This window comes from Mixophyes fleayi, chromosome 3 (genome assembly GCF_038048845.1).
Source record: "Mixophyes fleayi isolate aMixFle1 chromosome 3, aMixFle1.hap1, whole genome shotgun sequence".
In the NCBI taxonomy this organism is placed as follows: Eukaryota; Metazoa; Chordata; class Amphibia; order Anura; family Limnodynastidae; genus Mixophyes; species Mixophyes fleayi.
The window spans coordinates 71701255-71713788 of NC_134404.1; the positions used below are offsets into that span (position 1 = coordinate 71701255).

Genomic DNA, 12534 nt, shown 5'->3' on the forward strand with positions numbered 1-12534 from the left:
GAGAGAACCAGCGGCAGAATGGTGAGTAAAGCTCTATGCATAGTTTAGCTGACCTCCAATACTACACTGTCCACTGGGAAGTCTGTACAACACTAATGTGAATGGTGCGGTTCTCCGTTTAGAACTACTTCTCTCCATACTGTCCCAGGACAGCTGAAACTTACAGTGTCCGTAGCTCATCTTTTTTTGTAATACTTTGTTTATATTTAAGTTAGGTTGGGTTATCCTTTTCTCTTTCCAAGACTAAGGTGTCTGCTGGACAGTTGGTGCAACACTATGCTGTTGCACAGATGGGCAAACGCTGCTGCTGCAGATATCCTTCTCGGAGGAAATGCAATGGGCCGCCACTGCGACAGAGCGGAGAGTAAAGTGGGCATCCATGGTGGAAAAGCCATCTTCCATGCACTTGTGTTATTTCTTTTGTTCTATTCTCCTTCAGCTGGTATGTTTGCTTACAAGATGGGTTGTACTACTATACTGATTTGTTGCCTCACACTGTCCTACCTTGCTTAGGCTCCTAGTGTGTGGGTGTGACTCTACCTAGAGTGTCCAGATTATCTGTCACTCTACCATACAAACTCAGGATTACATGAAATGTTGGACCTTGCATTCTTAATTTTATGGTGGGGTCTTACATTAATATTTTTTTCCTGGTGTATTCATGTGTTTTTCACACTATGTGTAGGGTACCAGCAGCTCGGCTGATGAAAGACTTTCTAAGCTTACAGAGTCTGTGCATCTCTATACTAGGCTGGGTATAAACTGATGACTTCCTGAGTTGAACTCACTCAGGTACTATCTCAGACCGAGGAGGTAACATAGTAACATAGTTGATGAGGTTGAAAAAAGACACCTATCCATCAAGTTCAACCTATTTTGGATCTCCTGCGATCCTGCACTTGTATTTGAAATTGAGCCAGAGTAAGCAACCGCCAATCTGTTTCAATTGTGAAAATCCCCCCCAGACTCAATATTGCAGTCCTATTTTTACCCTATATCCACTACTATCCTTCATTTTAATTAATGGTCGTGTCCCTGGATACACTTTTCTGCTAAAAATTTCTCTAACCCTTTCTTAAACATATCTATTGAATCTGCCATCACAACCTTCCCTGGCAATGAATTCCATATCTTGACTGCCCTTACTGTAAAGAACCCCTTCCTTTGCTGGTTGTGAAATTTCCTCTCCTCTAACCTTAGGGGGTGACCGCGTGTCCTGTGTATAGTCCTTGGGGTAAAAAGTTCCCATGAGAGATCTCTGTATTGACCCTTAATGTATTTGTACATAGTAATCATATCTCCCCTTAGACGCCTCTTTTCTTAAGTAAACATGCCTAAACTGGCTAACCTTTCCTCATAACTTAATGACTCCATACCCTTTATCAATTTTGTCACCCTTCACTGAACCCTTTCTAGTTCCAGATTATCTTTTTTATAGAGTGGTGCCAGAACTGTACTGCATATTCAAGATGAGGTCTTACCATCGATTTATACAGTGGCAAAATTACACTGTCTTCCCTTGCATCTATGCCCCTTTTTATGCATGCCAATACTTTGTTTGCCCTTGCAGCTGCTGCTTGACATTGAGTCTACTGCTAAGTCTACTGTCTACGAGCACTCCCAAATCCTTTTCCACTATAGATTCTCCTAAACTAATTCCATTTAATTAATAGATTGCGTTTTTGTTTTTGATCCCTAAATGCATAACCTTACATTTATCTATGTTAAACCTCACATTCCGTTTGGCCGCTTAATCCTCCAGTTTATTTAAGTCCCTCTGTAGAGAAGCTACATCTTGCTATGATTTTATTACCTTACAGAGTTTAGTGTCATCTGCAAAAATAGAAACTTTACTCTCTAAACCATCACCAAGATTATTAATAAATATACTAAAAAGGAGTGGCCCCAGCACAGAACCTTGAGGTACTCCACTTAAAACTTTTGACCAATTTGAAAATGTTCCATTTATCACAACTCTCTGTTCCCTATTCTCTAACCAGTTTTCGATCCAAGTACAAATGTTGATTCCTAGACCAAGTTCCTTTATTTTGTAAACCAACCTCGTGTGGCACTGTATCAAAGGCCTTAGCCAAATCTAAGTAGACCACATCTACTGTGCTGCCCTGGTCTAAGTTCCCACTAACTTCCTCATAGAAACTAATTAGATTAGTTTGACATGACCTATCCCTTACAAATCCATGTTGATTCCCACTAATAATTTTATTGCGCACCAAGTAATCCTGAATACTATCCCTTAAAATACCTTCCAGTAGTTTCCCCACTATTGATGTCAGGCTTACAGGTCTATAATTCCCTGGTTGTGAACTCGTCTCCTTTTTAAACAACGGCACCACATCTGTTATTTGCCAATCCCTTGGCACTGAGCCTGATGAGATTGAATCTCTGAAAATTAAGAATAACGGTCTAGCTATTTCCGAGTTTAACTCCATAAGGACCCTTGGGTATATGCCATCTGGACCTGGAGCTTTATTTATCTTAATACGTGGGTGTACCATTTTCCTTCTCAGCATTCAACACACATACCTGTTTCACAGCATGTGCTAACCACTAGTGGGGCTTCACAGTTATAGGTCTGCATAGGGATGCTTCCTCATGAAACGTCTCCCTAGCTTCCCCCACAGGAAACCAGGCAAGCACGATATTCCTGAACTGATGCAGCCCTTTGTTTCTACCTCAGTTCTCTCTTCCGAGGTGGATGGGTAGTTTGTTCACGTGTCTGAAAGGACGGATACTTATGAGGTGGGGGATGCCTCCAGTGTACACGGTGTAGAGGACTTGGTCCCAGGTATTTGGCAGATTTTAGCCTTGGAGGTATCTGCAGTTACCAAGTCTTCTAACCATCTCTTTTTTTTTTTCATGAAAAAGGAAACAGAGATTTTCTGTTTTCCACCATTTCAGCTGTAAGTTCCAATTTTGGGATATTGTAAGTATTATTTTATTTTTCCCCCTTACCCCCGGAAGAATCTAGAGGGGACAGTCTTCTCCCAAGGTAGATTTCCCGTTGCCTGCCTTTCTAGAACCACTTAAATCCCAGGGAGTACCCTCACTCTGGGGGGAAATACGTGCATACAGGATATTTTTCCTTAAATCTGCACATGCAGCTGAAGGCAGTTTGTTCTTACACTCAAGCATCTTTGGATGCTATCTCTGTCCCACAGGTTTTCTCCTTACAGCAGCGAGGTGTTCCTAAACTGCCAGGCGTTCCTTAGGGTTATGCCCCTGGGCAGCAGATGCAGGTTAAAAAAGAACTCAGAGGTTTTACTGGTTCCTGAGAACTAGATAGTTCTTTACTGTTGCTATAGGGACCAGAGCTTTTTTTCCCCCACAAGCGATATAACTCAGACACAGCCTAGGTGTCGGCCTTTCTGTTACTTCGAGAGGATGAGAGCTATTTACACTGGCTGTGGTTGTTACATTCAGTGTTCGCCAGCCTAGCAAGAAGGGATGTCCTTTGCCTTTCTGGACATGGAAGATGTTTCCTCCACATCCCCTTGGTGAAGGGGTTTCTGGGTTTCCTATACTGCTGTCCACCCAAGTAGACTGTTAATGGACGCTGACCAAACTAAACTTATACACTCATTGCCTTAAGTTAATAGTTTAATACATATCACAGATCTTTCCTAAAGGACTAATTAATTGATTAGTTGCTGCTCCTTTAAGGTTTGGTTTTTTTGACAACCCACTACTATATAAACCAAAAAATCTCTAGATTAAGAAGCACAATCAATCAATATACCATAATAGGATGCCTTCCTCAGTTTATATAGTAATGCAAGGAGGCGCTGCCTGTACAATGTACAAGCCTTTGTAAAAAAACATTGAACAGCTGGCGCCTCCTTGCATTGCCCCTTAATAGCAGGAAGAATAGATGGGATTACAGACGGGATTACCAGTATGTCGCAAATGACAGCTTCGCCATTACCATGCAGCTCCAAATGTTGTCAGAGTTTTGTTAGTCGCACTATTGTACCCCACCCAAGAAGACAGTGGACGTAGAGAAAGTGGGTTAGGCGGTTGTAGACAAATTGTTACAGAAGGAGATTGGAAGCAAAGGTAACAAGGAAATAGGGTGGTAGTTGGTGATAGAGGTAGGATTAAGAAATGTTTTTTTGAGGCAAGGAGAGATGAGAGCATGATTGGAGGCTGAGGGGAAGACACCAGTAGAGTGAGATAGGTTGAAGAGGTAATCAAAGTGGCAGCATGCATTGGGGAAAATTAAGTGGTGTAGTTGACAGGAAACTGGGTCAGGGGAGCAGGTTGAGGGAGAAGAGGAAGAGCGGAGAGTGAGCACCTCAGATTCAGTAACAGGAGGGAAGAAACTGAGGGTGGCAAAGTGAGTGGAAGAGAGAGTGTGTGTGGGGGCTGTTGTCGAGAGGAGATATGATGTTGGATGGTGTGAACTTAGCTATTGCAGTGGCAAATTCGTGAGCAGTGATGGAAGACGGGGTGGGAGATGGGGCAAGGCAGAGAAAAGAGTTGACATCATCAAGGGCAGAGAAGATTGTAGGGTTGTAGAGGTAAATGGCAGCATTATAGCCGGAGGGGGAGGAAATAGGAAAGAGGAGTAGTTCAAGGAAGGCTGAGAAGAGGATAAGGTCAAGGCTGTTGAGGTGTTGCTGGGCGTGCAGAGCTTAGGGTGTAAGTGGAGGAGGGAGAAAGGCGAGGTAGAAAGAAAGGAGATTGGTAAGAAGGTTGACTTTGAAGAAGTCTCAAAGAAGGGAGAACATGGGGTCAAGGGAGTGTCAATCACAATGGGTATGAAATGAGGTCCATTTGGTAAAGGCATTGGATGAAGTAGACAAGAGGATTTTGGAGACAGCAGTGCCAAAAGACCTCAGTGAAGATTTAAAAAGCCCCGAGAATTAGAGTGGGTTGATCAGTGGAAAGGAAGTGAGAAAGCCAGCTGTTATCGATGAACTGGGATGCAGAGCCTGGGGGAACGATAAATAGATACAGCTGTGCAGAGATGGGTTGGATAGAGCCCAATGGAATGAACTATGGAAGGAGGAGAAGGAGATGGTTAAAAGGAGGAATAAGAATGAGGTTGGAGAAGTTGGAGGTACAAAGTGGGAGGGGAGTATTATGGCAGCAGGAGAAGCGAGAGCAGGTGGTGGGGATGGGGCGGGTCCAGGGTTAGGACTGATGTAACCAGCAGCTATGGGGAGCAGGAAGATGATATGGGCAGGGTGATGGGGTAAAGTGAGGCAGTGATGCGGGTGAAGGGAGCAGGGCAGTGATGCGGGTGCATGGAGAGGAGCATCAGAGCTAAAGAGAGTTGTGGTGGAGGATTAGAGAAGGTAGACCGTGCAACGGAATGGCGCAAGGAAATCACAGGGCATGGTGTGGTATAGGCATAAAGAGCCTCTAGACGAAAGGATGGAGCAGGGGCTAGCAGAGGAAGGGTGGAAAGCAAGTGCTCGGGCAAACAAAGAACTTATTTGTGTAGAACTATTTATGTACATATGTTTTGCTCAAAATGTATAAAAATAAAAAAATAAGATATATATATATATATACACACACACACACACACACACACACACACACACACTACTAACAAATGAGGTACATCTTCCCTTTAACCTGTAATTCAAACTTTTGCTTGTGTATTTGCAACTTCCAATACTAAACAAATAGAGAAACTAAAGGAAAGTAAAAGGTTTGTTTTCAGAAGCACAGAATAACAATTATATTTGTGTCTGTGGATCAGTGTATCGTGTTATTTTTATGTAAGTCTTACTGTATGTAAAACAGAGACATGAGTTCAGAAATAAAAATGATATTCTATGTATACATAAAGTAACAACGTGACTATGTACAAAACAATTACATGCATCACAAAATGATCTTAAAGGATTTCTCTAATAAGTGTTACAGCATATAACATTTTTTAAGTACCTTGTGTCCTACAATAGTCAAATAATTGACTCCAAGCTCTTGAACATCAACACCGATCTTCCCCAGAGCCTGTGCAGCATCTGTGTGCAACAGAACTTGGGGAAGCCCCTGTGACGTACGCTCTTGTGAAATGAGCGCCAGACATTCTGATAATTCACCCAAAGGCTACAGGGAAGAGTCAGCAAAAAGTTAGTATGAACAAATATTTATCACAGTTCACATATTTAATAAATGAATCAACATACATGACAAACCCAGAATAAACATCAAAAGTGAATGTACTTATTACTGCAAATATTTTGAAGCGGATCAACAGGATATGTTAGGGAAATGTTAATGTTTAGCAATAGCTCCCGATTCAGAGGCTCTAGAGCCATACTGTTATAATTGTATAAAGTGTTATTTTTTATTTTATAATGGCATGGTTTATACATTTTTAATATGAAGATGCAGAAGAAAAAGAAAAAAACTGCTACAGTCACACACATACCAGATAAAACGTAAAAATGGAAAACAAATAAAAGAATAAATACCACCAATAAAAAAAAAATGTGTATATATATATATATATATATATATATATATATATATATATATATATATACACACACACAAGTTAACCCGTGCATGATACTCATGCATTCTAGTCAAATCAAGCTACTTAAGGTGTTAAAAAGGTTCTTGTCATGCATTTGGGCCATAGCCCAGACCTCAACCACCAACCACTCCCCACTGTCACCCCCGGCAACCACCAACCACTCCCAACTGTCACTTCTCCTTCAAGAAATATATATATTTTTTAAATCTTTATAAACACTTTTAACAATTAACAAATTAAATTAACAAATTAAAAACATCTTAGTATACCAAATTTCAGCCCTTTCTGATTTTTTTTTTCCACACACACTAAGAATTTAGTAGGTCAGTGTATAACTCCGCTCAGCAGGTGGCGCTGCAGCTTGGTTTTATATTTTCCACACACACACAGACAGACTAACACACGCCACTAGACATTTATATTATAGATATATATATATATATATACATATATATATATAATATAATATATTATAATATAATATACAAAAGCTTACAAACCCCCAAAATCACATATTTAACCCATTCAGAGAAAAAATGGCACTTGAGTAAAGCAGTATCTATTGCTCTTTATTTAGGGAACAAAAACTTTTAAAATGTATCTTGGCAACCACTGGCAATATAGGTGAGTTAGTACAGGGGAGGTGCATTGGTCGGTGCATCTGTCACTTATACTCTTATCATAAAAAAGCAGTAATCAGAGGAGTTGAGTCTGAGTACCACTTCCAAAAGACATATACTTGGATCCAGAATATATGGGTGTTTATAAAGATGATCTTGGAACTCTTGATCAAAGTGCATTATTATGGAGCAAAATGACAAATATTACCCCAAATCAAAGCGGGGTTTCATCTTTAAATGGCATTTTAATTAAGTTACATGCTGGGGCACCAGTTTGTTTTCTGTCCTGGGCTCTTGACTTATACACAAAGCCCTGCAAATGCTCACTCACCATGATGACTCCAGTTTCATTATTTGCCAACATGATGGATATGAGACATGTGTTCGGACGCAAAGCTGCAACAACATCATTTACCTCCACCCGCCCCGTCTTAGCAGAGACTGGCACAAAGGTCACCTCTAGGTTAGAAAAAAAAATTGTAGGGTGTTGCCATAGGTTAAGGATGATAAGTATTTGCACAGTACATAATAATCACTTTCCAATTGAACTATTCCAAAGACCAACATTATTTTATATATTTCCTGTGAATAAGACATTTTTAGAATCCTAAGAGGAGAAATAATTCCCCGTGATGTGCCACAGCAATGTATCTCACTGATTTTGACTCAAATCCCAAAAAGGTTTGCAGGACAATCAGCAATCCTCGGCTACTGTAGTACTCAAAAGTAAGTGCAGCCGCACATCGCTGTGACGTCCAGTGAAATTGATTTCCCCCCTAACTCACCCTAAGGAGCATTCCTGACAGTTCAGCAATCAATAAAACTGACACTAAGATTATTAGCTAGCTTTGCAAGGCATAATGATTATTTACAAATTATTAGCTGCATCTTACTGAAATCATAATTCTCCTGGAAGTCTGATGCCCTGTATTAAAAATATAAGATGCAACAGACATACAGCCTTCTACTCTAATAATTATCAATACAGTCTAGACAGTTATATATACAATGGTAGACTACTATTTCCTTTTTGTGAATTTATACCACAATGCCAGGATTTTATAAGCAGCAGATATTGGACACTGAATGCTGCTACTCAGCTTTCCATCTACTAGTATTACTAAGTCAGTCTCTGATCACCCAGCAATGTCCAATTGAATGCATTGGCAGTACAATTGTTACCATGGTCTAAGTACATCACCATACATTTTTTACACTATCTAGCCAACTTCTATTTGTCCAAGACCTTCTGCAGTGAGTTACTATCCTGTACTCTAGTAACATTAGCAAAAAATACCAGTTCGTTAAATGAAGGTTAAAAAGGTGAGGTGTAGTTGTAAGACAAACTTATGGCTAATAATGATGAGCACTTACCTTGTCGCGTTGTACATAATGGAGTAAGGCTCTAACCATTTGTGTTCGCAGTGTATAATGAGGTGTGTATAAAGTGTATTTTACAGTAGATGGTTTAAAAGAGTATGATAGAACATTACTTGCCAAAGTTATAGTTCATGCCTCCTGTTTCTCTCTTGTATCAAAGAATCTATCTTGCTATATGTTCACTGCACTGGAGCTGACTACACAAGTCTGCATAGAATGTTTATGTTCAGTTCCAGTTCAGTAAGCAGCTAGCAGAGCAGGCTCTAGTGAAAGCCATACATGGCGGCAAGTTTAATATGCAGAGACATACCTGGTGCCAAGACTAATGTGCAAGGCTAGACCTGGTGCCAAGACTAATATGCAGAGACATACCTGGTGCCAAGACTAATATGCAGAGACATACCCGGTGCCAAGACTAATATGCAGAGACATACCCGGTACCAAGACTAATATGCAGAGACATACCCGGTACCAAGACTAATATGCAGAGACATACCCGGTACCAAGACTAATATGCAGAGACATAACTGATGGCAAAAGTAATGTAAAGAGCCATACATTAGCATAACTAATGTACAGGACCATTGATGTGTCAGATTAATATGTACAGCCATATCAGGTGCCATATATACAGCCCTCTTGTGCTGACCTGTCCAGCTTTCTTACAAGCGGTGATACCATCTGCTACTGATACCACTGTCCGTGCTCTGCACTAAGCTCTGTCAGGCAATCAGAGTTCAGCGACGGACAGGAACGAATAACAACTATTAAGCAAAACCAATAGCTGTTTAGAGATAGAGGTGTGGAAAGATGGTGGGAATTAATTGGCAGCACGTTTCCTATAACGATTTTCTCAATCACTATAAACCATCCACGACTGTGTATTTGGTGGGGTTTAAAGCTGAATTTGTGCCCACTCTCTTCCTTCACCCAAACCATTTGTAGCTAGTTACTACAGTTGTTTGAAACAGTGTAAAGGGGAGGGGCTTAATGGTTTGTGGGCAGGGCTAACAGTTTAGGGCCTCACCCAACATAAGTATATCTATTTCTAGTTCTATATGATTAATTAGGTGCTATAAGAATTTCCAGGCTTTTGTTTGTTACAATGATGCAAATTAACTACAGAAATAGGATGAGTGGCACAACATGACTTTACTAACACTGTACACTTATAATATATATGCTTTGACAAAGGTGCACTGTGCATGTACGTTTGCCTTTTTTATATATGGGTGATTAAACATTTTGCAGCTAGGCCTATATCCTTGCTGCTGCTGTCAGCTATGCATATACTTTAATACTCCTGACAGGTTTTTACTTATTTAAACTACATAACTAACCAGATAGCTTGTACAATTTCATAACTGGTCGTTGCAGAATGAATTTTTATTCTCTACTTTTTCACATATGATCTGAATCTTTTCAGTAATGTTAAATTAAATGTATCCTATTACTAGTAATATAAAAATCATCTAAACATAGAAAGGTTTTACCATCTTAAAATTATCTGAAAAATATACTCAGAGGGTGGAAAATGTTTAAGTGCTGTTTTAATGTTTTCTATACTGTAGGTTCTGCTTTGTACTGCAGACTATAATCCATTTTCATACTATTATATTTTATTTCTCTTAGGAAGAAAATAAATCACTGAATTATGAACGCATTTAATGAGATGAATGGAAATTACTCAGTGTGTTCTCTCATTTTCTAAACTGCAACACAAAAATGACAGCAAGAATCTAATTGGTTGATTTGGGCAACACCAGCTGTCAAAAATGTCCCCAGGTGTCCTTTCCCAATCTATAGAACAGAATCATAGACTACACTAGTATAACAAAAAAACAGAACGTCTTAATTAAATACAAAATATATATTTTAATTACACTTACTGCTGCTATTTCAACATGTTTTAGATACATTGGATATAACTCTGTGTTGCTATTGTTGGGTTTATGTAATCACTGAGTCTGTGCCCCCTGCAGCTGAATAATTTTCAGGGTATAAATTATAAACTTCACCAGCTATCTAAGCCCTTTGAATAGGTACAAGTGGCAATGTAAGCAGACACTCACCGGCTCTCTGCGCCCTCTGCAGGTGATGGAGTGGCAGTGCTATAGAATCATGCTCCACATTTGAGGTAATGATGTGTGGTAAAGCATTGTCCGCACTCTTGTTCTGACTTTCTTTGGCTGTCATGTAGAAATTTTCCACAGCTGAAAACAATATCATGTTGTTGGCCTAGAACAGGAATGTTTAAATGTAACTGTGATGGCAGACTGCTAGGTAGAGCAATGTACCCACAATACATAAGAGTGTATTTGTATAGCAGCTCATTAGGTGTACATATACCGATTATATACTGGCACTAGTTTGTTGATTGTACACAAAAGCAACTTCCACAGTAGAAATGCCAACTATTGTTTTTCTACATTACTTTTTAAGTATTAAGGTTTAATATGTCATATTTGTAGGTAGAAATTGGTGATAAGAGGTAACAACAGCTACATGAAAAATGTGAATAAAGAGCCTGATTTAGAGCTGGTTAGAATTTTGCGTCCCAAAAGTACATGTAAAAGTTTGAGTGGTTTTCTCACACTCCAGCCAATCAGATATAGAAGTCCAGCCTGATAATAGTGGTCGATCGAGTGTATTGGCGCAGTGAAGGGGGGGGGGGGGGGGGGGGAGCAGGTAGGGACAAGATAAGGGGTAAAAATAAGCGTGTATTGTGACTAATCTATGAGTGAAAAATCTAGGATTGCGTGTTGAAATGAAACTTTATTATGTGTCAACAAATGTGTTTCTTATTTCCTTGCAACAAGGTTGTGTGTTTTTGCATGGGTTTCCTCCGGGTGCTCCGGTTTCCTCCCTCACTCCAAAAACATACTGGTAAGTTAATTGGCTGCTAACAGAATTTGGCCCTAGTCTGTGTGTCTGTGTTAGGCAATTTAGACTGTAAGCCCCAATGGGGCAGGGACTGATGTGAGTGAGTTCTCTGTACAGCGCTGCGAAATTAGTGACACTATATAAATAAATGGTGGTGATGATGATGATGATGTGTTCCAAGATTTGTTCACAAGTTCTACAGAGTCTTTGACAAACAGTGTTTCCCCAGATTTACTTCTGTGTGTTAACACGAGGTGTTAAACTGTGTGGTCAGCGCAACTCTCTGCTTTTGGTTCCAGTAGCGATACATGGTCAAATGCAGATGTTCGTATATGCTCAGTATGCATGTGGGAAGATAGAGCAGAAAGCACATACACTTGTGAGTATTCATTCGGCAGTCTATGAACTGACTCTATGGATCCACGTGATCTCACTATGAGTGCATGTGCTTTCTTCTCTATCTTTCTCTATACCTTCTGCTTCATGTCTTTGTATGTCATTTATGCCATTATCCCCTCAATGTACTGTTCTGCGTAATATGTCAGTGCCTTATATTATAGATAATAATAATAACAAGAAGAAAAGAATACCCATGATCTTCCCAAGTCCTCTCTCGGCTGGTGCAAACAGGCACGTAGCAGACAACTCAGCTTGGCTCAAAAGTCCATTCACTTCCCCATAAAATAGGTGTAACTGCTTCAAACGTAGGCAGGTTGCAGCACAAAAGAACATATCTGCTATGGTTTATACTACAAGCAAACCTAGGTGCTTACCCTAATTCAGCTTAATGGAAAGCTCAATATATTCCTAATCTAGATTGTGCCAGCAGTTAAAATGTCTAACATCCGTTCAGTGTAAGTGGACTCTACAATGATTGGACTCACTTCTGTTCCTCCAGAGGTGAAGATGATGTCTTCTGGTTGTCCTCCAACCATTCTGGCTATATGTGCCCGTGCTTCATCTATCAGTTCTTTGGCCTTGCAACCTGCAATTTAATGGTTACAGGAAAAAATGAGACATCTTCATCTCTATACAGAATAAAGTCCTCAGTCATGAAAAGAAGACACATAAATAATGTAAGGTATCTGTCCCCCTAATGCATGTATTTAATAGAGGAGATTATTTCTGTCCACT

The 12534-nt window shown here is 39.9% G+C and overlaps 1 protein-coding gene across 2 annotated transcripts in view; it reads right to left on the reverse strand.

The window, feature by feature from the left end:
• LOC142143681 (selenocysteine lyase-like) overlaps positions 1 to 12534 on the reverse strand; it is a 66043-nt gene that overhangs the window by 38589 nt on the left and 14920 nt on the right. For both annotated transcript variants that reach the window (XM_075201719.1, XM_075201720.1), the window contains exons 4-7: positions 12285 to 12385; positions 10590 to 10755; positions 7469 to 7596; positions 5920 to 6084 (exon numbers count right to left, since the gene is read on the reverse strand). In XM_075201719.1, the coding sequence (XP_075057820.1) occupies positions 5920 to 6084; positions 7469 to 7596; positions 10590 to 10755; positions 12285 to 12385 (560 nt within the window). The remainder of the gene's footprint in view (positions 1 to 5919; positions 6085 to 7468; positions 7597 to 10589; positions 10756 to 12284; positions 12386 to 12534) is intronic.